Source organism: Tasmannia lanceolata, unplaced genomic scaffold, assembly GCF_043159265.1.
Source record: "Tasmannia lanceolata isolate RefF3 unplaced genomic scaffold, GAP_Taslan_0.1 ptg000006l, whole genome shotgun sequence".
Classification (NCBI taxonomy): Eukaryota; Viridiplantae; Streptophyta; class Magnoliopsida; order Canellales; family Winteraceae; genus Tasmannia; species Tasmannia lanceolata.
In genome coordinates, this window is record NW_027518683.1 from 37,910,834 (window position 1) to 37,936,164 (window position 25,331).

General features: G+C 40.9%; 1 protein-coding gene across 1 annotated transcript in view; it reads right to left on the reverse strand.

Annotated features, from left to right (window-relative positions):
* Positions 1–527: 527 nt before the first annotated feature.
* Positions 528–25,331, reverse strand: part of ABCB25 (ABC transporter of the mitochondrion 3) — a 102,321-nt gene continuing 77,517 nt past the window's right edge. The window contains exons 14-20 of the mRNA XM_077383118.1: positions 24,948–25,003; positions 17,051–17,131; positions 16,805–16,870; positions 16,630–16,722; positions 15,834–15,898; positions 14,582–14,717; positions 528–1,385 (exon numbers count right to left, since the gene is read on the reverse strand). Coding sequence (XP_077239233.1) covers positions 1,218–1,385; positions 14,582–14,717; positions 15,834–15,898; positions 16,630–16,722; positions 16,805–16,870; positions 17,051–17,131; positions 24,948–25,003 — 665 coding nt within the window. The 3' untranslated portion in view covers positions 528–1,217. The remainder of the gene's footprint in view (positions 1,386–14,581; positions 14,718–15,833; positions 15,899–16,629; positions 16,723–16,804; positions 16,871–17,050; positions 17,132–24,947; positions 25,004–25,331) is intronic.

Consider the following 25,331-nt stretch of genomic DNA (forward strand, 5'->3'; position numbering starts at 1 on the left):
TCCAAATGTGGCCTTAGGGCCCGTTTGGATACCTCAGATTTTGTATTTGGATTTGGAATTGAGTTTTCAGTACAAAATGTTGAGGGAGACAGAGATGGAAGGGGGTAATTCCTACTGCAGGGGAGAGGTTGAGGAGGAGCCATGAGGCGAGGGAAACTGCCAGATCTGTGGATTTCCAATTTCTTATTTCCACAGCTTATTTGGAAATCTGATTTTTGTCACTATCACTCGCTGCATTGGAAATTCAAGGACTTGATCGGGATCCAAATGTCAACGCAAAGGGGCTGCAAATGTGAGAATTCCAAATCAAAATCTTCTCGGCATCCAAACGGGACCTTAATGAATTTTCCATAAAGTCAAAACAAATCAAGGATATTTGCAGATATCCTTTCAGTCAATTTAAAGATATTAATATACATCCACCCAACTAATAATTTAAAGAAACAGGACACCAATTCAAGGGTGAAACCCACTGCCTGAAATGTGTTGGACAATACTCCATTGGTTTTTATGAATAAAATAGAAAATGCAGAGAGCACTACGATTGGTTCGTTATTATTCCAAATCTGCTTTGTATGGGTTTGGCTACACAAATTGTAGATTTTACACTTCACCTGGTTTCGTTCTTTTCATTACACAAACACCCTGTTGATTTAGTGGCCCTAACTTGTATAGAGATGTCATAGCCTAGCAGCTACACTCTTCATAGAATAAAAATAACAAAAAAATGCATATCTAAATTGACAGTTAAAATAAAAATAACAAAAAAATGCATACACCAACTTCTCCAATTGGACAATTACATGACCAGACCAGATCATTACAAATGGACTCAATCAGATGGCGTCTTATGAATGTCTCCTGTGTGCTTCTTTGTAGTCCACCAATTCCCATTGGTGCGAGCGACGGAACTCTGGACTTGCCAATTTGCCACTGCTTGCGCCAATGTGAATACGGCCTCCAATCTCTAAAGGACTAGTAAACCAACCCATATTCTGTAACTTAGTTATCAAATAGATCAATTTTTTCACCGTGAGGATCAACCAGTGTTCCACTTTCAAGCACACATTGAACCCCGGAAATATACATTTTTGTATAATTTAGAATCTGCTTACAAGTGCTGGAAGCAGGAAAACCTTTTGCATTGGGGTATTCCTTTTCTCTGGATGTATTGTGAGGAATTACAAGAAGAGAAGTTGTAAAATGAATGAATGCCGCTAAGTATACTGAGATTCTGGATGCTTCAAATTACCGTTTTGACTGGTCGCATCAATTCCATCAGAATTATTTTGCTGACCCCATAGCTGTGCATACCTTCCTCCTCTTGACAAGAGAACGTCATGGTGACCCTGTTCTACTACTTTGCCATTCTCTAAAACAACAATCTGAAAAGCCAAACACAGGAAACAAAATAAGGGCATGTGAAAATGAGGATACGTTTGTGGGCGAGGAAAGATATGAGCAGAATTTTAAAATGCTTGGACGAACCAAAACTGCATTTATTCTTGCTAAGAACTGATTAGGCGACACTCGGACAAAACTAAGGATTATCATCAAAGTTTGTAAAAGTCAATAATTTGTGATATAGACATGGGGTATTCTAGGGATTTGCTTTTATTAAAACAAATGAAAAGTTTAAAAATCACCCAATGACTTTAGTCACACTAGCTCATCATGTTTTGAGATTTTAAGATCTGGCAGTATCACAAGCCAAAATTAGATCTATGCCACTGCACCTTTATTTTTTCTACAAGAAAGAAACAGGTGAGTAAAATTATCAGCTAGAAGTCCGTCATGGTCACATGGAGTTGAAGATGCTATAAGCTAAATTATGGCTTGTTCGTCGTTGCACAATCTTAAATTCCTACTGGAAAAAGAGCCAAATTCTGTGTTGAGGCTAATGTGTTGAGCGATGCATTAAAGTAGACCCCATGGTGGCAATGAGTGTTAAGTGACGGATGTAACTTCCATTGGAAATAGTAATGGTTGTTTAGATATTGCTGAAATACAGAAATTCCTTTTGAGTGGTGGTCAGACATACACAAGAAGGAAACCAGGTGGCTGACAGCTAGACTCTAGGGAAATGGGCTACAAAGATCCAGGTTTCAGAAGTTTGGATTACAGCCCCTAAAGTTTCTACTGTAAATTATTTGGTCTCTAGTACATGTCACTCCCAAGCATCTTATCTTCTCACTCGACATAAATAGACGTTTCAAATGTTTCATCTCTGCTAGAATTAAAAATATGACCTCCAGACACTTGAACACTTTGGTTTTCAAATGTTTAGAACGATACATCTTTAAATGAAGTGCCAATTTCCTGACATCATTGATAATGTCATCCTGACACTCCTATCAGTACATGTCCGGGAGTGTCGCCTCGTGTCCAAAGGTGTCCTTCATGCCAACACTTCAGGAAACCAAAAATTTGGGGTGTCCAGGTTAACACAGACAACAGCAAAGTATCGTCCCTAAAACTGAACGACCAATTTTCACATCAAGTGCAACTGTTACAGCACGTGCTTTTGTGTCATTATTATTATATTGCAACAAGCTAATAACTCACTATGCCATTATTGAGATTTGATTTAATATGATTAATAATGTTATGACAATGTTGATCTCTTCTCGTATCAATCGGGTGATTGTTCAGCTCAATTATTTTTGCCTCGGCTTTTGGCCGTGCCTGCAATTCCATAATTTGAAGTGGCAATAGACGAAACATGTGATTTAATTGAGAGATGGATGCAGGAGAAAAAGAGGAACCGAGGAAGATTTGCCACTGTGAAAGGAATGTAAAGAACATTCAAGTGGTGGTTTTGGATATAATATAAGAGGGATATTCCTACAAAGAGGCTTCAGAATGCCTAGAGCTGGAAAATGCATACGGAATTTGGGAGCAGCTGGAGGATACATGAGCGACCCAGATGACACAGGCGAAGAAGAAGAGAGTATCCCAAGAGAACCAGTAGGATGATGACAAGATAAAGAAGAAGCACTGGCCGAAAACACAACCGTATAGAGTACACCCTTTACCAGGTGACTGGATGTGGGACGAATGTGGGTACCATAACTTCAAAAGATCGGTGTGTAGGAGGTGTGAACATTGATTTGAGGGCAAAAGCGAAGGCCGAAGGGTAAGGGTAGCTCAGGCCACGAAGGGAGATGTCTTGCTAAAATGGCCGGAATGGGGAAAGTTCTCAGTTATGGAGGAGGAAGGCTTGCAAGCCCTAGTAGTGGAAGGGAAAGAGATGGAAGATAGAATTAACCTCGTGAAGGCATGCTTGACAGGAGGACAGAAGGGATTGTGATCGACAAAATTCATAAATGGGTGAGATGGTTCTGGGATTTGCCCAATCTCCTCAAAAGGAGGAAGCTAGGGGGCAAAGAGGTCCTATTTTAGTTTGAATCGGCTATCAGGGAATCATAAATCCTAAGAATAGGAGGCTGAGAGTATGTAGAATGGCTCTGTCGTCTGGAGCCATGGAACACGACGAACCAGTGCGAGGTCGACTTGGGTTAGAATGGCTCTTTAGGATTCCCTTACATGCACTGGACGAGTCAACGATGGAGGCATTGGGAAGCCTGTTTGGCAAGGTGTTAAAGACGGAAATGGAACCAGAACGAGGGCACAATCTGGAGTCTGCACGAGCCCTTGTTTTCACATCGGAGTGGGGATCCTTAAGAACAAGAATGAGAAGATTTGTGTTGGAATATTCAATCTCAATAGAAGATAAAAGCATGGGAGAAGTTCAATGGAATTCCACCAGTGTACGCGGAGAGTTCGGCCTGGATACCAAAATGGCGGCAACAGAAATGGGAAGATTCGTGTTGGAATATTCAATCTCAATAGAAGCTATAATGAAGAAAAGGCCTCCAAATCCTCTCCAACACCTAGAGAGGATATTGGTGCTTTTTTGAAAAAGGAATGGACTCATTTTAACAGGGAGGCCAATAGGAGTAGGGAGGTTTTCTTTAATATAACTGGGCTTTACTATGTGAAAGAAACCCATAAGCCCATGCACAAACACCCCCTCTTTGTCAAATTCATGATGGATGAAAGAAAAGAAAGGAGGTTGGATTGGAAAGCAAAGAAAAAGGATGGGCTTTGAAGGCTGGAGGACTGAACTTTAAAAGCAGATGCCTCCGAAAAATCGAATTTAAATGAGGAAGGCCAATCTTTGGAAGAGGAATTGGTCCTTGACGAGTTCAGTTCCATTCTGGAAGATTTGAAGAAATGTCTGGGTAAGGAAGAATGCTTCTATGTGGATCTTATAGATAAAATAGGAGCCTTTTGGGTGTGTTTGCCTCTGCTTGTATTAATTTCTGGTTTTTTGTTACTATTGGCGCTAACTGTAAGAAGTGGGTTCTGAACTTTACAAATAGAGGACTGACGTAGCTTTTCTTGGAAACATAGGCAGGACTGAATTGTAGAATGAAGGAATCTTATTTTTGTAGTAAAGATGCTCTGTTTAGGCCTACCTTCTCTGGTTCTGGGTATGCCCAGTCCAGTCTTATTGATACGTTGTATCGCAGGACGGGACTCTTGGTCCCCAATGCCTTCCTAATATCAATAAAATTGTCATCTTTCAAAAAAATATATTCAATCTCAATAGAAGATAAAGCATGGGAGGTGGCCCTCCTCTTTCCACTCGGAACCCGACAGTAGAGTCACTTGGAACCAACACAAAAAGCTGTGGAAGCCGGAGTAGTCGAGTAGGTGTTGAAGCGTTAGGAAGCAGAATCGGAGAACATTAGTTTTCAAGTGATTCACTCGAAGAAGGCATTGGGGAAGACAATCTTAGGTGGCAATCAAGGTGGGCCCCGTGCAAGACTCTTGGAAAGAAAGAGGCCCAATCTGGACTGTTAAAAAGACAGGAAAAGCTAGATGCAGGGCCATCGTAAAAAGGAGATGCACTTTGGGGTGGCTGAGAAAGAAAAGGGGATAATCACAGTGGCAGAAAACGAAGAATAGGGCAACAAGTGGCAACCTGAGTCGAAACAATGTGGGACCCTTAAGGCAAACCTGCGTACGGGAGTTTGAATTCGAAATGTGAATTAAAGAGGCTGACTCCCCTGCAAGGGAAAGAATAGTCATTAATGGGGGGCATAGAGAGGCGTGGTGTTGATTGTTGAATGAAATGAGAAAGCTTTGGCAGAGGCAGTTGAGTCAAGAGAAAAGGCTGCATATGATGAAAAAGCAATACAAAGCAAATAAATACCTTGGATTACCTATGGCAATGTACAGGTCTAATACCTCTTGAACTACCAAAAAAATCAGTTGGTGCTCCTTTAGCTAGAATAGAAAAAGGTCAGCGTAGAGGATCCAGTACAAGGGTGGAGTGACTTTTTGTCACTCAGTGCATGGGGAGGGGCTTTTTGCCACTCAGTGCATGGGGAGGGGCTTTTTGCCACTCAGTGCTAGGGGAGTAGGGGAGTAACTTTCAGTTACGTAGTGATAGGGGAATGGCATGTGTACTAAGATGATGAGCATTAGGGATTACTACAGCCATCGCAAGGATATCCCCCCGGCGGCTTTAGGCATTGATAATAATTTGGAGCAGGTCATCTGTAGCTGTGACTCAACCTGGAGCGCTTAGCGGAACAATTCCTCGCCTGTGTAAACAGTGGATATTCTGCACTGGAGGTGTTTCAATCTCTTGGGGTTCTCAATATTTGCTGTCGGAGATCACTAATCTCGATTAGTCAAGGCGAAGGTCTGGTAAGATCATTTTGGGCCGCCCTAGATCCCACTCTGGATCTCTAGGTAATATCGAGGAGTGGGATACTAGAGTGAGACGGCTGGATTTTGGAGCCCGAAAGGTCCCTGGTCGAAGAGCCACTGAGTTTAACAGGCATAGGCCATCAAATGGAAGCGACTGGATGTGTCTGCACTGCACTGTCGGTATAAAAATTTTGGGCCGTGCAGTTCCTGTGGAAAGTGCTCCAGGCCAAAGAGTAAATCTGCTCCGCCAAGGTATGGAGGCCAAAGCCAGCCAAACCTCAGGGAGCCGAAATTCTGGACGATCACCCGGTGATCGAAGTATCGTTTGAGTTGGTTGTAGAGCAAAAGAGGATTCTCAAAAGCTGCCTTATTGGGATCTTGAAGAATAATGCATGGCTTTTGGAAGATATCTGGGACTGGGCTAAACATTGCTGGGGCCTTCCTCACTTGAATAAACCCTTTTCCATCAGTTCATCGGCTATTCTGTTTTGTTTTGAATCTGAATCCCAGGCAACATCTATCCTAAGGCGTGGCGGGGATGCTTTGGGAGGGTATCTTTCATCCCTTCAGCATTGGTTTCTTGCTTTTAATACTGGCGCCAGAACCATTAGAATCAGGTTTTATGATATCCCTATTCATGCTTGGTCCATATCTACCATTGAGTCCCTTGGTCAGCATTTGGATCAGGTCTCACAGACTCAATTATTTGGCAACCATGACCATTGTCTGGCTTATGCTTCTGCACAAGTCCTCATGCCGCTTTGGAATTCTTTACCCTCATTTATCAACCTTCGGGTTGATTCTAGCATTTACTCTATGAAAGTAAAGGTGGTTGACGTGGAATGCCTTAATAGCGTGGACTTGTCGGTGGTGGGGGACTTTAGTGTTAAGAATTCTGTGTTTTTTGAAGGGCCTGAAATCAATGCCGCCGGAGTTGGCCGATCCGATGGAAAAAGCTGAAAGTTCTTTTGTTAATCCCGAGGGTAATATTGTCAGTGGCAGAGAGCCGTTGGTGGGTCCCCCTGTGTTTTTTGAATCGCCCTTTGTAGCGCCTTCTGAATCGCCACTTAAAAAGTCGTCTGGGAAGTCAAGTAGTAGAAAAGCGTCAATGCGTGGATCGATGGGATGGCGCGAAAAAGGGGCATATCAGAGATCTTTAAATGCTGAAACACTTGGCGTTCGGGGTAAGGACAATCGTAAAGATATCGCTGACATCTTTATGCTGAAGTCGGCGGAAGACAAAAGGATGATCAAAATAAAAAATAGGTTTTCCAATGAGAATAAATGCAATAAAAGAAAGGTGAGGAATTCAAAAACTAATGTCGGACATGGGAAGCTGGATCGCGCCAATCCATCTTGGCCTCACAAACGCTTTCAGATTGGGAAGGGTGGGCCCACGCGTAGAAACTCCAAATCTGAGGCTCGTTTTTTGGCTACCAGAGGTGGTCTCTCTCTTTTTTTAAAAGAGGTCTCCTTGGTCGCATCAGAAAAGAGGAGATCAGGAAGAGTAGCTTTGTAGCTGAAGTTCAAAACTTTTTAAAAGAAGTTGATAATCCTTCTCCAGTTATGTCGGGTGATGAAGGGAACAAAGATAGGAAAAGAAAATATAGTCAGGATTTGCCTTTAAAGTAGGCGACTTAGGTCTATTGAAGGAATTGGAATACAATGAGAAATTGGCCAGAAAGGAATCCCCTACTCCGAGAGAAATTTCTGAGTATTTTACAGAAACAATGGAAACAGTTCAATTCGGATGCTAGGGATAATAAGGAGGACTCCATCAGTTTATTAGGAAAGAATGATGCCCAGGATGCTTGTGCGCCTCTCTTCAAACTTCCCCATTTCAAGGAAGCCCTAGAAGAGGAAAGGCGGTCCCGCCGGATTCGTTGGGAAGAGGAGAAAGGCGGCAGAAATTCAGAGGTTGGAAAAATTGAAGGCGGGTTCACATGAGGAACCAATTTCTCGTGACTCGCTGAATATGGAGGTTAGCCAGCTAGTCTGGGAGCGTTTGCGTCTGGAGGAGGACATTAAAGGAAAATGAAAAATGGTGGAAGATGGTTCAGGGTTACCGGAGGATCGAGGATACCTATCGGAAGAGTTCGATGACATGTTATCTGTTGGGGACGTTTTCGGGAGAGGGTATGAGTCGGGATACGGTATGAGGAGAATTTGGGAGCAACGAAGGCAATGTTTGAGTCTATGACTGCAAGAGACTTGAAAGAGAAAAAGAAGAAAGAGGCTACTAAGAAGAACGGGGAAGGGGACCTGGGTAATTAGGGGGCTATCTTTATGGATATGTACAGGAGTTTTTTGGTTTTTGAGGTTAGTTCAGTTTGTGAGTCTTTTAAACCGGTTTCATGGATTAGTACCTTTCACTAGAATTTGGGCATTCGGAGTGGTTGGGGTAAAAGTTTGGCGTTTGGGGAGACTACCTTAGGTGCTGATGCACAAGTAGATAGTGGTTGTAGTTGTGACCTGAGCTTTATTAGACTGTTCAACGGTAATACTTGGTGGTGGTACTTGCATGGAGGTAGGTTAGGTTTTGGAAAATGATAGGATCCATTACAAGGAAAGAATTATAGACAGAAAGGGGGACAGATAGGAGAGAAAGGAGTCCTTCTGGAATTATTGTTCGCTTTCTCATAAGTGAAGTATGGTTTCAGTGAGTAGAATTTAGTTTGCAGATTGAAACAATAGCAGTAGTATTTGTCCCATGAATTGTATGCATCTAGCTTGGCTATATATGGTTTCGCCCAAATTACGGCTTGAGAGACCATGATCTCTCGCTTAGTTTTGGTTCTCTTGTCTCGATCCTTCTACTAGGCTATTAGTAAAAGAATGTGGAGGTGTTATTGCTAAGAAAGTTTTGGTTTTTAGGAGGAAGACAATGGATGTAGGTTGGAATGATCGTAGTATAGGGCTGATGGCTGGGCATGATTGTGGAAAGTTTTCTTTTCGAATTGATTGTAGAAACAGGAAAAAGGATCCAGATTTTTGCTTATTTTTTGGTTCAGTCTTTCTGACCCAGGGTATGCCCGGGCCAGTTTATTTGATACTATCAATGAAAATTTGTAATTTTTCAAAAAAAAAAAAAAAAAAAAAAACCTATGGCAGTGTACAATTAAGGAATCCCAGAGATCAAGGAAAGAAAACTTTGGAAGCTCCAATACAAAGAGGCGAATGGAACAAGGAGGAATTTCTTTAGAAACCCAAAGAGTTCAGCGAGTAATAATCCAGAACCATGAAGAGAAAATTAGAAGAGAATTTGGTTGGATTTGAGCGAGAGGTGGTTGTACGGCCAGATATGAACTCTGTGGATGGGCCTCTGAACAAGCCAGGAATCCAAAAGATAACTAGACCAAGCAAAAAGAATTGAAGATGCAGAGAATCAAGGAGGTGTGATGAAGGTTGACATTGGGTTACACATAAGGGTGAGGGAAGGATGCTGGAAGGAAGGGGCAATCAGAAATTGGGACGTGATAGAAAAAGGAAAACTTAAATGGGAAGATGATAATGACTGGTAAAATTGAAATTACAGTAATTGAAGGATCTGCAAAAGATTCTTGGAGCTGAAATTGACGAGCACTATTGAGGTAGAAAACAGAGGAATCAACCAGTGGCGACATCGAATTAGAATCTGAAGCTAAGAGCATGGCAGGATAAGAAAGGTCTGGGCATAATACGGAAATAAAGAGAACATAAGACATGGAGTATGCTGGAAGAAATTGAAAATTGTTTGATAAGGTGACCATTGCCATACAAACAAAAACAGGGGAAAACAGAGGGGGAAGAGGGATTTCAATCATGATTAGTCAAATGAAGATTGTATTTTGGAATATTAGGGGACTAGGTTCCTCGGAGAAAAGGGTAGCTATTAAAGATATCATACAGGGCAAAGTGGTGGACAATATGGTGGTGTTGGAATCCAAGGAGTCGGGGGCGTTTGAAAAACTCATCAATGAACCATAGGGTAGAGGGAATCAAAGGTGGATAGCGCTTGATGTAAAAGGGGCAGGCAAGATTATCATAATCTGTAGAGACTACAAAATAGGATTGAAGACACTGAAAGGATCTCTCTATATCTTTAATAGAATAGTCGGAAGGGATCAGGAAGAGAAGGAAACTCGAAAATCGACGGACTTCACTGGGCTAGACAGGGACGCCAGTTTTGGATAGAGCTACATGAAATTTACGCCAGCTGGAGTGGGCCTTGGATAGTCGGTAGGAATTTCATTGGTCTGATTTCCATATGAGAAGAATACACACGAAATAACCACTAGAAGTATGAAGAATTTTTCAATGCTAGGGAGTATTTTTCTGGCTCACATGGCTTTCAGGATTATCTGTCCACTCATGGCATCCTTCATCAGTCCTCCTTCGCATACACCTCTCAACAGAATGGTGTTGCTAAGAGGAAAATTCATTACTTACTTGAGGCAGCCCGCACCCTACTCTTTCAAATGCGGTTGCCTAAGACGTATTGGAGTGATGCCATCCTTAGTGCCTACTTCATGGCTAATCGCCTTCCCTCGTTAGTTCTTCGTAGTGACTCGCCCTTTATGGCTTTACGTCCTGACCAACATCCATTCCCTCTCACCCCCCGTGTCTTTGGTTGCGTCTGTTTTGCACATCATCTAGGTCCAGGTCGTGAAAAACTTGACCCTGGCTTCGAGCGCTGTGTTTTCATAGGTACTCTCGTACGTAGAAGGGATATCGTTGCTACAGTCCTCGTCTCCGGCACTGGTTTGTGTCTGCCGATATTACATTTTTTGAGTCTAAGCCCTTCTTCACTCAGGGATCTGAGTCTCGTACTTCCCTTCTCAACCCAGAGGTCTCACTTCCTCTCCTGGTCCTGCCGGATTCACTCATGATCCCCCTTGTGTCACCACCTGCACATGTGGCTCCACCAGCTGTGGCTCCTCCATCTACTACTCATTTGGCGCCGCCAGTTCATCCCGCCACTACGAAGTAGTATCAACGACGCCGACAGAACGATGGTCCCATGCCACATCCTCTCGATCGATCCTCTTCTCAGGCGGTGATTCCGGCCTCTACTTCTCAGGTATTATCTCTCCCTTCCTCGATTGAGGTTTCTGATTCTACTATTGCTTCCCGCACATGTTCTTACTCTATTGTGCATCCTATCTCTAATTTTGTTTCCTATGATAATCCCACCCCTGCCTTCAAAAGTTTTGTATCTTCTTTTTTTTATGTCTCTTTACCGCAGTCTATGGCTGAGGCTCTTGCAGACCCTGGCTGGCGTGAGGCTATGGACTTGAAGATGGGAGCCCTTCACACAAATGAGACTTGGGATCTGGTTCCTCTACCCTCTGGTGCTTGCCCTGTTGGTTGTAGATGGGTATTCTCCATTAAATATTTGCCAGATGATACTGTTAAGCACTTGAAGGCACGCCTGGTTGGGAAAGGTTATACTCAGACTTTTAGTGTTGACGATATTGAGACGTTCTCTCCGGTTGCTAAGATTCCATCTGTTCATGTACTTCTTTCTCTCACAGTGAATCATGGTTGGGCCCTGCATCTTCATGGCAACCTCACTGAGGAGGTGTATATGGAGCAACCTCCATGGTATGTTGCTCAGGGGGAGATGTCCTCTTGTGTGCCGCCTGCGGAAATCACTCTAAAGCCTCAAGCAATCTCCACACGCATGGTTTGGGAGGTTCAGTGAAGCAGTCATGCGCTTTGGCATGAAACAATGTGCCGTACACCACTCAGTCTTTAGTCATCACTCCTCAGTTGGTTGCATTTTGTTGATCATGTATGTTGATGTCATCATCATCACTGGTAGTAATTCAGGAGGTATACAGCAATTGAAGATCTTCTTACATAAAGAATTTTCCACTAAGGATTTGGGTCGTCTCAGGTACTTTCTTAGGATAGAGGTAGCATGCTCTTCTAGAGGCCTTTCTCTATCACAAAGGAAGTATGCTTTGGATTTACTAGAAGAGATAGGTAATCTTGGGGTTAAGCCAGCATCTGTACCCATGGATCCAAATGTGAAGCTTGTTCCAGAAGGAGACTTGTTGGAAGACCTTGGTAAGCTCATATATCTTACAGTTACTCGACCAGACATATCATATGCTGTAGGGGTAGTCAGTCAGTACATGAGCTCTCCATGTAGCTGTCACTGGGCTCCAGTAGTCCCAAGTTCTCATGTACCTAAAAGGTTCACCAGCAAAGGGTCTGTTGTTTAAAAGGCATGGTCATATGAAAATTGAAGGTTTCTCTAATGCGGATTGGTCTGGATCTCCTCCAGATAGGAGATCAACCACTGGGTATTATACCTTTCTAGGAGGTAACCTAGTATCATGGAAAAGCAAGAAGCAAGATGTCATAGCCAAGTCCAGTGCAGAAGCAGAGTACAGAGCAATAGCACATACAAGTACTGAACTCATTTGGTTGCGCTCACTTTTATCTGGGAATGGTATTGTTCCATCTTCTCCTTCCCAGTTGTACTGTGATAACAAGGTTGTGATACACATTGCCACCAATCCGGTCTTCCATGAGCGCACTAAACACATTGAGGTAGACTGTCATTTTATCCGTCAACGAACCCAGAAGGGCGAAATAAGCATTGTGTTTACTCGTTCAATGGATCAGCTGGCTGATATGTTTACAAAGTCATTAAGCAAGGCTAAATTGAGTGATATTTGTAACAAGCTGGGAATGTATGATATATAAATTCCAGCTTGAGGGGGAGTGTTAGAATATGTAATATGCCTAAGGACATAATAGACTTTGTACTACATGTTTCTTTAATATAAATACACGAGTGAGGGGGAGATCTCCTCAACTCATTCATTCTTCTCAAACTCTTTCTCTCAACAAAAATCATTAAAGAACACAAGCATGGTTTTAAATTCCCAAAAACAAACTTAAACTTTTAGAATAAAACCCATAGGATTTTTACATAGAAAAAATACAATATACTCCTATCTAGGGCATAAGATTTTGAAAAGAAATTCAAAACAATTTCCCTTGATTTTTAAAGAAAACAAAACAAATCATAAACCCTATCTATAAGCAATGTAACATGGTTTCTATACTCTAAATAAATAAAAATAGAGGTTTTTGAACACTTACTTGAAAAGGGGGAAACGAAATTTGAAAAACCCTAGTTTTCTTCATCTTTTCTTTCTTTCCCTCCCTTTCTCTTTTCCTTTTCTTTTCTTTTCTCCCTTTTCTTCTCTCTCTCTCTCTCTCTCTCTCTCTCTCTCTCTCTCTCTCTCTCTCTCTTTGGGTGTGCGCAAGAGCGTGCGGAATTTGGGGTTGAAAAACCCAACGCATGGTGGGTTTTAAAAAAACCCACTTTTATGTGTTTCTTTCTTATTTGATTTGGTTTCTTGGTTAATTTCCTACTTTGTGTGGATTTCTTACTTTAGTTTCTAATCTAACCCCTACTAAAAAAGAAAGTCTATGTTTTGTTTAAATCACTCAAAAGACTGCACACATCAATTATGAAAATTGCTTAATTTTTTAACCCTTTTTAATTAATTAGTGTGGTCCACATAGGGCGTACGCACTCCCAACTTGCGAGTGTATGTGCGGCAACATTGATGCCCTAAAATTAAGCTATAAATAAAATGACGGAAATACACTATGAGCCGTCGATTTTCCGAAATTTCTTGATCTCTTGAAGATCAAGGGGGGTCGATACTCAAGTGACGTGATATGTCATCCATTCAAGCTTGATCGACCGTCTCAGGTATCCGGTAATCGATCCAACAGTCTGAAAGGTTCCAATCGATGATCTAAACCGTTGATCTTTGATCGGGCATCTACCGCCAAGATTTACTCATAATTATTAATTTTCCCCACCATTGGTGAGGCCGGGTCTTTACAAAGGCACTCAGTGAAAAATATATGGAAATATTGAGAAAGGAGGAGATCAGTTGGTGACAAAAATCCCGTGTTCTATGGATCAATAAGGGGGACAAGAACTCAAAGTTTTCCCATATAATGGGCAGTGCTAGAAGGAGGATCAATTCACCGAACTGCCTTGCAGACAGAGATGAGCTTGTAGGCTTCCTTATGGATTTCTTTCAAAAGTATTGGGAAGTGATAAAGGAATGTTGTAGCATTTATGTCCAAATTCCACCACATAGGTATAATTGGGAAAAAGATGAATACTACCTTCATAACTCTTATAACAAAGGAGGGTGCCACAAAGTTCAAGGACTATAGACCGGTTAGTCTTGCTCATAGCGCATAAAAGAAACTAAGGTGCTAGTGAAAACGATCAAAGAAGTAATGGGAGATATCATTTAATAATTTCAAAGTGCCTTTGTGCAAGGGAGACAGATTTGGATGGAATTCCAATGCCATCATTAACTCTAAAAGACGAGAATGAGGGAAAGAGACTGGGGAAGATTGATATGGTGGAAAAAAAGCCTAAAATCACATTGACTGGAACTTTGTGGATTTTATCCAGGAAAGGAAATGGGTAAAAGAATGTTTATCCTCATTATCATTTTCCGTCCTGGTGAAGTCCGTACGTGGGAGTTTCCCCCCTACTTCCCTTCTAGTTTTCCCAGGTATAACAACAGGTAGCTTGTTATTAACTTTTGCAGCAGTGCAATCTCAATAACAGGAAAAAATGCACTGCATCTTCAGAAAGAAGCAGAGCTATATTTGTTAACTAGCAAGCCACATTTGGGCCGCAATTTTTCTGTCCTTTCAGATAAAAAACAGGTCGCCATTTCGTACACAATAAAATGTATGCAATAGTCTGAAAAAATATCAGGTATTATGCTCTCGAGGCAAAAATTGGACTCAAGACTCTCCCAGAAGATAACTAAAAAAACAAGTAAATTCACATAACTCTGCAACGAGAATTGTTTACCTCATCACACTGCATTGCAGTCGTAAGTCGATGAGCAATAAAGATCGAAGTCCGGTTGTATGCTAGACTTTTCAATGCACTCAGTATCTCAGCTTCCGTTGTACTATCAAGAGCACTTGTAGCTTCATCACATAGCCTACCAAAAACAAAGAGAACAATGACTCACTGTAGATGACAAAAGATTGACTTTTAATGGAAGAGCTCAGGGAGATCTACGGAAAGTTAAAATGAAGATTTGAAAACATAGGAATTTTAAAATTTACTAGCATGTTTTTTTTTTTTTTTTTTAATGAAACGTCTGATAATTTATTTACCAAAAATACTTCACGTGGCAAAATTACCATAATCAACAAGGACAGACTAGGAAAGAGTGAAGGACCATTTACAGGCCTTCCACAGATTAAGTGGGGCTCTTGTATTTAACTAAATGTGTTTCCCGATGTACAGAAGAATATGGTATAAAAAAACTAATACCTATTTAAATAATATATTTTTCGATTTTATTGAATAACTGTACAGACATGTTAGGGACTCAGATTTTCCAGTCACCGTGTCTAGTGCCTCATGTCCATCCAGAAACCAATGCACTAGTCCCACTACCTATGTGGCAAAGGTGGTTATTAAGTAGCGTCTTTCAAGGACTGAGTGCTATTAGGATTCAGAATTATGCACAGATAACTTTGCTGATCAAATCCTTTTTTTCAAATTCCATAAAACTCCATAGCCAGCCACAAAAAGCAAGTTATAAGAAGTAATAACAATAAAAAGTAAAGATCATATAAGTCGAAAAATCTTGTAGTTCCATAGTAAATTAGTAATTGAGCATATCACGATGCGATGAAGGCCCCATTTTCTTTACAATAACTTAAGCAGGCATTCCGAAAAGAAGAAATAAGAAATAAAATATTAAACAGGTGTACTAATTTGACTGATAAAAAGAGTGGTACTTTCCATGGCCAGATGCATAATTTTAGTCCAGTCCAGGAGAATTGAAAACGGGACAGGCATTTCCAGGTTTTATATGAATTGTTTCTCGAAAAACAACTTAACAATGAAACAGAGAATAGTTCGAAGAGAAACAGGAAAAGTGGGTATGACGATGGAAGAGGAAAAGAAATAAGGTTTGAATGAAAGGATTTGTAATTTTATGAAACGAAAATATGGCTTATAATTCTTTCTCTTCTTACCCAAAATAGTTTAAATGGTCTGATAAAAGTACTCAAATGAACACAACCAAAAACTAAATGCTTACAGAATAGCCGGCGCCTTTAAAAATGTACGGGCAAGTGCCACGCGCTGCTTTTCTCCACCACTTAACTGCATGAAAATAAATTGCGATATCATTATACGATTACAAGCCTTCTCAGCAACAACATTTCCTAAATTTTCCAGGAATTAATATTTCCACTACCCAAAATTGCTAATTCCAACTCCACATTGGTTAGTTTGAACATAAAGATTAATGAAAACACATCAGGAAAGCCCATATGAGTTATTTGCCATGTTGCTAGCAGAAAATAGCAGACCTCGGGAATAGAATAACATGTCAATCTTCTTTTAATTAATTTTGTTCCTCTAAGAAATCAAACGATCGGACATTCCAGGCAGACCTTATCCTGATCCTGAGTAATATAATGTCAAAGACTTATCCATATCTAACACCGGCACATGTCCATATCTCGGCAACATGCTATTGGCTAAAAAGCATGGGAAATAAATGATCAGATGAGACTAACTTGATTGATTACTCAAAAAAGCAACAGAGCACTTGGAAACTTCAATTGTGTGAGAGAAGTTAGCACTCAATGATTGGGCAATAAAAACATATAACATAATTTAAACTCCTAAAACTTGATCAAGTACCTGACCAAGTTATGACACGACTCGGGCTCATTACTAACGAGAAAAAACTAGTAAGTAATTACTTCACGGTCAGTTAGCAAAAGCCAAAAACTAAACAGTTACATATACTAGAAGTAATGATAGCAGTTCCAAGTGCTTTGAGGACTTGCTGTTTTGTGTTTGTTATGAGGATAATGGTCTCTCACCTTAAGTCCACGTTCTCCAACTATAGTATTATACTTCTCCGGAAAGTTCATGATAGTATCATGTATGGCTGCACGTCGAGCTGCTTCAAACACCTGGTTATCAAAAAGAACAATAAATGCCGAGCATATGTTCATAACCTCAAATAGTAAATAAACAAAGAATTACATCCACAACCTCTTCTTCAGTAGCTGATAGTCGACCATAATGTATGTTGTGGAATATTGTATCATTGAAAAGTACCTGCACACAAATTACCCAGTACGACAGGTTGGTTATAGGGGTACAAAATCATTCCTGAAGAAACTTACCTACTGTTTAGCAGGAATGGAGAACGAAAAAAGACATATTGCTGTAATATACTTATTCAAGTAATAGAGCACAGAAGAGTAAATCTTGATACCCTTGCCTATGCCAACTTACAGTATCCTGTGGTACAACACCGATGGGATTCCGAAGACTCTCAAGAGTCACACGACGTATATCTTGACCATCAATCCTGATCTGTCAGAAAATAGTTTACAAACTAAAGGTTAAGCAGTGGAAGAAAAATTAGTTGTGGTTAAAGGTCCAGGTTTAATTTACCATTCAAAAAAAAAGGTCAAGGTTTAATTAAAGTACAGTTGAGGAACACAGATAAAGTCATATACATCAATGACCTGAAACGTTAACTGGCTAGTTACCACAGAAACAAGAGGAAGACACAGTAATAACCCTACAGGAAAACCTTAGTGAAAATAAAACCATCCTCAAGCATAATCAATCCTCAAGAAAAACAAACACGGAAATTAGAACAAAGGACAATTAAGAATTCTCTTTTATTTAATTAAAAATTTGTCCATTCAATGCACAAAATAGTGGATACAACAATCACCTTATTTGAAAGAAATAAGTAGTGTACCAATCAACATAACTTGACTGACATGCACGAGAATCCCAAAATATTAGGACAGGAGTCCTCTTTCAGAGTATATCTTTTCACGGGCCGAACCAAAAAACATAAAAGAAACTTCGGACATTTCTCTCTTTTTTTTTTTTGAATGGTAGTATGATATAATAAAGAAGACTGAGGGAGTCCCCCTTACAGAACTAGAAGAGAAACAAAAACAAAAAACAACAACTGTTGAGAGATGAAATTAAGGAGGGAGAAAATCATAAAGAGTGAGAACTTGCTTTGACACTCCGTCTTTTGCTAACTTATCAGCCACCTCATTAGCCGATCTTCTCACCTGCTGAAAAGATACCGACATATCTTGTACGAGGTCTTTTATCTCATCAAAATATTGAAGAAAACGCCAAGGGGGATCTCGCGAGCCTCTGAGCCATCTTATAACATTCAACGAATCCCCCTACACCACACATCTAACTGAGCGCCCCTTTAGCAAACTTAAAAAGCCTTGATGCACTGCCCTGACCTCTGCCTCGTTTGAATCAGCCCTACCGATGGGCCCCGAAAAAGCCTGGAGGACTACACCGTTGCTATCTCTTAAAACACCCCCAATCCCAGCTGGTCCAGGGTTCCCCATACTGGAACCATCGAAATTGAATTTAACGATTCCGGCAGTAGGGGGGCTCCATTTAGGGGTTAAAACAGGCCTGGTTTCCTGACTCTCGCAGACCAAAGACCACCCTTCCCACAGGTCATAGGCCGACACAAATCTGAATAACGGGAGTGCCCTTGCCCAAGATATAGTCAGAGTAATGACCTGAAAAAATAGTAAAAGAGGAGATTTAGTTTTCCCTACAAAAACTCGGGAATTCCTTTCTTTCCAGATGACCCATAAGAATGCCATGAGTGTCAGCCACCACAAGCTCTTGCCTTTTCTGCCCCATGGTATACATTTCCATCCGACAAACAAATCTTGCAAGCCGGAGGGGAACACCCAATTGATGCCAAATCTTACTAGAATCTTCCCCCAGACCTCCCTAGCTACTCGACAATGAATGAAAAGGTGATCCACCGTCTCCCCAGATTCAAGGCACATAGAACAGTGATCAATAATCAGCATATGCCTCTTTCGCAAGAAGTCCACTGTTTGGATCCTATTTCTAATGGCTGACCATCCGAAGAAGCAAACTCTAGGGGGCGCCGTAGATTTCCACACCTTTGCTGCCACAGCATTGCCTTCAACAGACACCATACTATTGTAGAATGACTTTACCGAGAACCTGCCTGAAGAAGTGTTTACCCACAACCTTTTGTCATCCCCCTTGCCACTGACGTAAGTCTCAGCAAGAAGCTGAAATAGATTGTTCACCGATGTCAGCTCGCGGTCAAAAAAGTTCCGACGAAAGAGAGGCTGCCATATCACTTTACCATTATAGCACTCGAAGCAGTCTTGGACAGAAGCAAACTTATCTGCTGCTACTAAAAACAGGTCTGGGAAAAGAAATTGAAGTGGAGCAGACGAACACCACCACATTGACCAAAACGAAATCCGTGCACCGGAGTACACCCGAAATCGAACTCCACAATGAAAGGGCGCTGTTAGGCGGAGGATGTCCCGCCAAATCGTCACCCCTGGATTAAGAAAATTATTTAGGGAAGTCCACTCACCTGATGCAACACCATATTTATCGGAGATTACTCTGGTCCATAATCTTGCTTTGTCTTCGCCAAACCTCCATAACCATTTACCCATCAAAGCTTGGTTTAACAACCTGATCCTTCGAATGCCTAGACCACCTCCTTGAATTGGCATACAAACCTCTTTCCAGCTGACTAGAGCCATGACCCGATGTTGGTCTGAACCACCCCACAGAAATCGTCGCTGAAGCTGTTCTATACGTTTCACAACAGACTCCGGGCATTTAAATAAAGATAGTTGATATATTGGAACATTAGCCAAGGCCGCTTTAATCAAGGTTAACCTACCACCTTTAGATAACAAATTCCGCTTCCAAGTATCAAGCCTTTTCTCTATTCTTTCCACAATGGGATCCCATGCACATTTACGTGGGCGCCCTACTCCCAGGGGCAATCCCAGATAGGACGCCGGCAAAGACTCCAGAGAGCAACCCATAATATTGGCTAAGGTAGAAGCTTCTTCCTCACTGAGATTCATAGCATAAATTCGGGATTTAGAGAAATTGGAGCGGAGTCCTGTGACTAGTTCATAGCATCTTAAAATTGCCTTCAGGATAAGAATCTCTGAGACCAAGGAAGAGCTAAAAAGGAGGGTATCGTCCGCAAATTGCAAATGAGATACCTGCAACCCAAGAGCACGGCAGGAAACCCCTGAAATCAGCCCCTCCGCTTGACCTTTCTTCAACAGCACACTAAGAGCTTCCGCTATAATAACAAAGAGGAAAGGCGAGAGAGGGTCTCCTTGACGCAATCCTCGCGACGATTGAAAGAAACCCTGTGCAGAGCCATTTCTCTCTTTACTTTACCTTTATTCGGCAGAACAAAAAGAAAATTCCCAAGTTTGTCCCTCCCCAAAATGAAATATAAAATATTATATATTAAGTGGATGTATGCTCTGAATTTACTTTAACAAGGCAAATCCATCAATGCTGGAATGAGGTCTCAAGAGCATATTCACTTCCATTCCACCGACAGACAAAGGGATATCTCCCAACTACTTTATTGGAAAATAGGTAGCTTAATGCTGACAACAATAATAGAGACCAACCAAGATCAGGCAAAGTTTAGAAGCACTTCCCATAATGATCCCCAACCGACAATGGGATATCTTCCAACCTATGTTGCATGGATTCGGATTCGTGTGTCGGGATCCGACACGGATTCGAATTGTCGGATTCGGCATACCCCAAAAAGTAGGATTCGGATTCGGTAATTTCTACATAAAATAAAATTTTTAAATTAAAAATTATATATATATATATATATATATATATATATATATATATATATATATAATATGTGTGTGCGCGAGCGCAGATATTCATGAAAATTTTGAGGGTGGAGGGTTGAGGTGTTAGAGTTTTTATTAAGAGAGTCGAAGGAGGAGGAAGGGGGTCGAGGCGCTAGGGTTTTTATTAAAAGAGTATGGCTTGTGCTTTCATATACATAAAGTTAGGAAGAAAACACAGTTAAAGGGGAAATATATAGGATTCGCATTTTAAAAGAGACAACAATGTGTCGGATTCGCCTGAAAAAATAGGATTCGTGCGGGACACGGCTACGACAAGAATCCAGGTGTGTCCCACGTGAATCCAAGTCCGATTCGGGCACAGAGACGTGTCGACACGGATTCGGCATAGGGGGCAAATAATCCATGCAACCCAGCTTCCAACTATAAGGGAATGCAGGAAGATTAATGTTGACAATAATTATAGAGAGCAACCACGACTAGGAAAAGTTTAGAAGCGCGTTCCATAATGATCCAACACATGGTTTTGGCTACTAGAAAACAGCAGGTGTAATGGTTGCAAAGGCACAAGCATTTTGCAAGGGTGTCAAGTCCATTGCCTCAGTTCCATTTAATGAGTGCTGATTAAAGGATTTTATGCTAATATGATCGGATGGCTTAGTAAAGTCTCTGCTCCACTATGGAGGATTGCTCCTCATTGTGGCTGTAAGTTTATGCCGGTGCATCCCAGGCATTTGAAGGCCAGATGATCCAAATCCACAATCAGATTGATCAAATATCACAAATCAATGGCTCTCATTCAAAGACATGATCGGATCAATTTTTATCTTTTGTTTTGGGAAGAAGATGAAAGGTTTTCTTCATGAAAACTTCCACTTTATCTTCGATTTAATTAACTTGTATTATGCAGGCTTTTCAATCTTGTTCTTTGCAAGGTTGTTATCACCCGAAGCAGTCCTCTGCTCATTGCCATGCCACAACCAACCCAGGTTTAGCCGTAGGAAATCGCCTAACTGATACCCTTTCCTCTTGTTTTTTTTTTTACGTAAAAAGTCAGTCCAGCCAGCAGGAAAACACCCTGCTGATAAATGATTCTTTCACACTCGAGCCATCTACACTTTTTGCCACCCGGGCCTACTCTTTCCCTTTAACTTCAATCACCCGATCTAGACAACCGCAAAGCTTTCCTGCATTCTCAGCCGTGTGTAACCTAGCCAGAGTCCCAACCTAATCGACTGCAGATTTACCATCCTCCATCCTTCATGTTTAATCAGAACACCTTCTATCACCACCCGATAGTTCTAAACTGAGTCTCAATAAGCATTGCCCAAAACCGAAGCCCCTCCAAACCGATATTAACAGCTACCATCTATAACAGCAGCACCACCCTGCTGCCACCTTTTGTTCTCAGCCCATAAACCACCTAAAATTCAGCTAACAAAAGCTCCTTGTTGTTGCGGCAAAACCCCCTTCCTTGCTATCAGCCGAGAGTCTCCCAGCTGCAGATTTTCATCCCAAATCAGTCCCTTAATCCCTATTCCAAACTGCTTAAATCCCCTTTAACTAGCCGCCCAAAGACCCTTTGTTCTCAAGTTTAACCAACCATCCAAGAAATCCTTTCTTCGTTAACAAACAACCAATGCGACCAGCCACCTTTCACCCTTCTTCATCCATCTGTTAACAGCCCATTCCTAACCGAATCCATTGAATCTTGATTTCCCTTAACTGAATTCCCTCCAAGAACTTAGATTCTTTAAGCTCTCAAATCATAAAATTCTTAGCTGATTACCAATTCTTGATATCTCCAATCATTCTTTTCTTTAACGGCCAACCGTCATTCTTGATTTCCCTTAACCACTTCTTGAAATAACAACCCAAGAAGAATCCCAATGTAACTACCTTCCACCTTAATTAACCTACGCCCAATGCCCCCCTGTTTCTGTGCTCGAGCGCAGATATTTTTGGTAGACCCCCCATCCATGATGGGGCCTTCCAAATGAATGGTTTGGATCACGCCCCCAATGCCCCTCCTGTTTCTGCGCTAGAGTGCAGATAAGCTTATCTGCGCTCGAGTGCAAAAACCCTTTTCTCATATATATATATATATATATATATATATATATATATATATATATATATGTCTGTGTGTTTGTAGAAATTACCACTTTTGGGGCACTAAATTTTTGAAGTGCGTGCGCGCGCGTGTGAAGATGGTTTAAATTTTGAAGTGCGTGCGTGGCACGTGTGTGTGTGAAGATGGTTAGATATAACCATTTTTTTATCAACTTGAATTTTGAAAAACAGATAAAGAAAATATTACATAAATGTTCCCATGATGCTCTCAACCTTAAGACTCTTCTAGCCCCCCACGCTTCCCCGCCCTCGCTCCCACCCCTGCTTTGTGCTTCTAAGCACGCAAGCAATCTATACTTTGTCCACATGATGCCACTCTTTCCCTTTACCTGCAATCACTCAATCCAGTGAACCGCAAATATTTCATGCACTCTCAGCCCTGAGTAAACCAGCCAGACACCTAGCCTAACCACCTGCAGATTTGACATCCTCCATCATGTTTCAGCCAAACACCTTCTATCACAACCCAAAGTTCTAACATGAGTCTCGGCAAGCCTTTCGCAAAACCGCAGCCACTCCAAACCGATTTAATCAACCATCATCTATAACCGTCACATCACAGTACTGCCACCTTTTGTTCTCATCCCATAAACCACCTAAAATTTAGCTATCCACAGCCCCTTGTTGTTGCCGCAAAACCCTTTCCTTGCCCTCAACCAAGCCTCCCAGCTGCAGATTTTTCACTCAAGACCAGTCCCTTAATCCCTATCCCAAACTGCTTAAATCTCCTGTAACTAGCAACCCAAAGAGCCTTTGTTCTCTTGTTTAATTGAGCATTCAAGAAACCCTTCGTTAACGAAGAACCCCATGCAACCAGCCACTTTTCGCCCTTCTTCATCCATCCCTTAACCTGGCATCCCTAACTGAAATCCATAGAATCTTGATTTCACTTAACCAAAATCCCCCCAAGAACATAGGTTCTTTAACCTTCAAATCATATACGCCTTGGCCGATTACCAATTCTTGAAACCACCCATCTAGCTTTCCTTTAACGGCCAACCATCATTCTTGATTTCCCTTAACCATTTCTTCAAATAACATCCCAAAAACTCATTGTAACTAGTTTTCACCTTTGTGAAGCAACCAATTACTCCAAAAGCGTAAGCTATTAGAGATGACATTATTTAATCTTTTATACTTTAACATTCCCCCTCATTTGTGGCCCCAGTTTTTAGGGTTGGCCTACTCGTGGCATATGTGGCCCCTCTTCTGGGTTGGCCATTCCATGTCGATTTCTAATGTCAAGGAGGTTTGAACCCAGGACCTTTTGCTCTGATACCACATGAATCAACCGATTACTGCAAAAGCTTAAGCTGTTGGAGATGTCCTTTTCAATACGACCACACTCATTTCGAACAAATCCAAGTATGCTTTCAACCATTCCAACTGCCCTTTCTCCAAGGCTTTCATAGCTATTTTCTTCCTCTACCCTCCATTAACACATTCGTATTAAAAGCTTCCGCTACAGACAATGTGCATTATTTGGTATCAAAACATCCGCATCGCTACTCTACATTACAAGTTGAGCCAGTGTATATTTATAGAGGCCAATACCGTAACTTGACAAAGTGGAAAATGTCGGTTCATAAGCTGGTTGGAGACTCCACCTTGTTACAGAGCTGCAGTACCTTTCATCTTTGATTCTTCGACTAACTATTCAAAAAGAAAAAAAAACACTTTAATTGCCTAATTTATACCTGCTCTTCAAGCATGCAGGACTTCAAACACTAGATAAGCAAAATGCTGATAGAGCATGTAGAGTTCATAATTGCCCAGACTCCAAATTTTACCATATCTTACAAAAGAAAAAAAAAGAACGAGAATAACTTGCAAATATATATAGACAAGATACATTAAAACCATACTATTGGAAAATACCATCCTCTTTATACAATTAAAACATTGATTAGTTCTGGGCTATGCTTTTTAATTGGACAGTCCAAATTCTATCATATTTTATAAAAGAAGAAATGAATGAGACTGACACAAAACGAATAGCACTAGATGCAATTAAAATTATACTATTGGAATATTTTTTTAAGAAAATCAAAACTTTATTAATAAATACCACATAAATACAAAGATTACAATATGAACACTAAAAGAACAGAATTAGAAAATCAAACCTTTATTAATAAATACCACAGAAATACAGCCATTTCAAAACAAAAAAAACCACATAAATACAAAGATTACACTATGAACACTAAAAGAACAGAATTAGAAAACAATTATAGAAAGAGAGAAACTTTATTAATAAATACCACATAAATACAAAGATTACACTATGAACACTAAAAGAACAGAATTAGAAAACAATAATAGAAAGAGAGAAAGTTTTTTATTCTTACAGTTCCAGAGTCGGGGTCAAAAAATCTATAGAGCAATCTAAGAATGGTTGACTTACCTGCACACATAAGACATGATGAATACATTAATGGCACTGCTGAACTATGATGGAGCATCAAATCCAAATGGAGGAAAAGCTTCAGAGAACTACTCGGATAAGGAAAGCATCATGTGATGGAAATAAAATATTTCGATGAACCAGAGCTTGAATACCCTGAAACTAATTGTGATAGACCTAACTTCTTGACCTACAAATGAGTAAACGGTAATCTAAATTTGTTTGGACGGGGCAAGATGCATGAAACTGTGGATCAGAAAAATGTGGCTGCGCAGAACCCTAATTCATTATTGTAACATAGACTCGGTCGGAAGCCTCCCTCGCACTA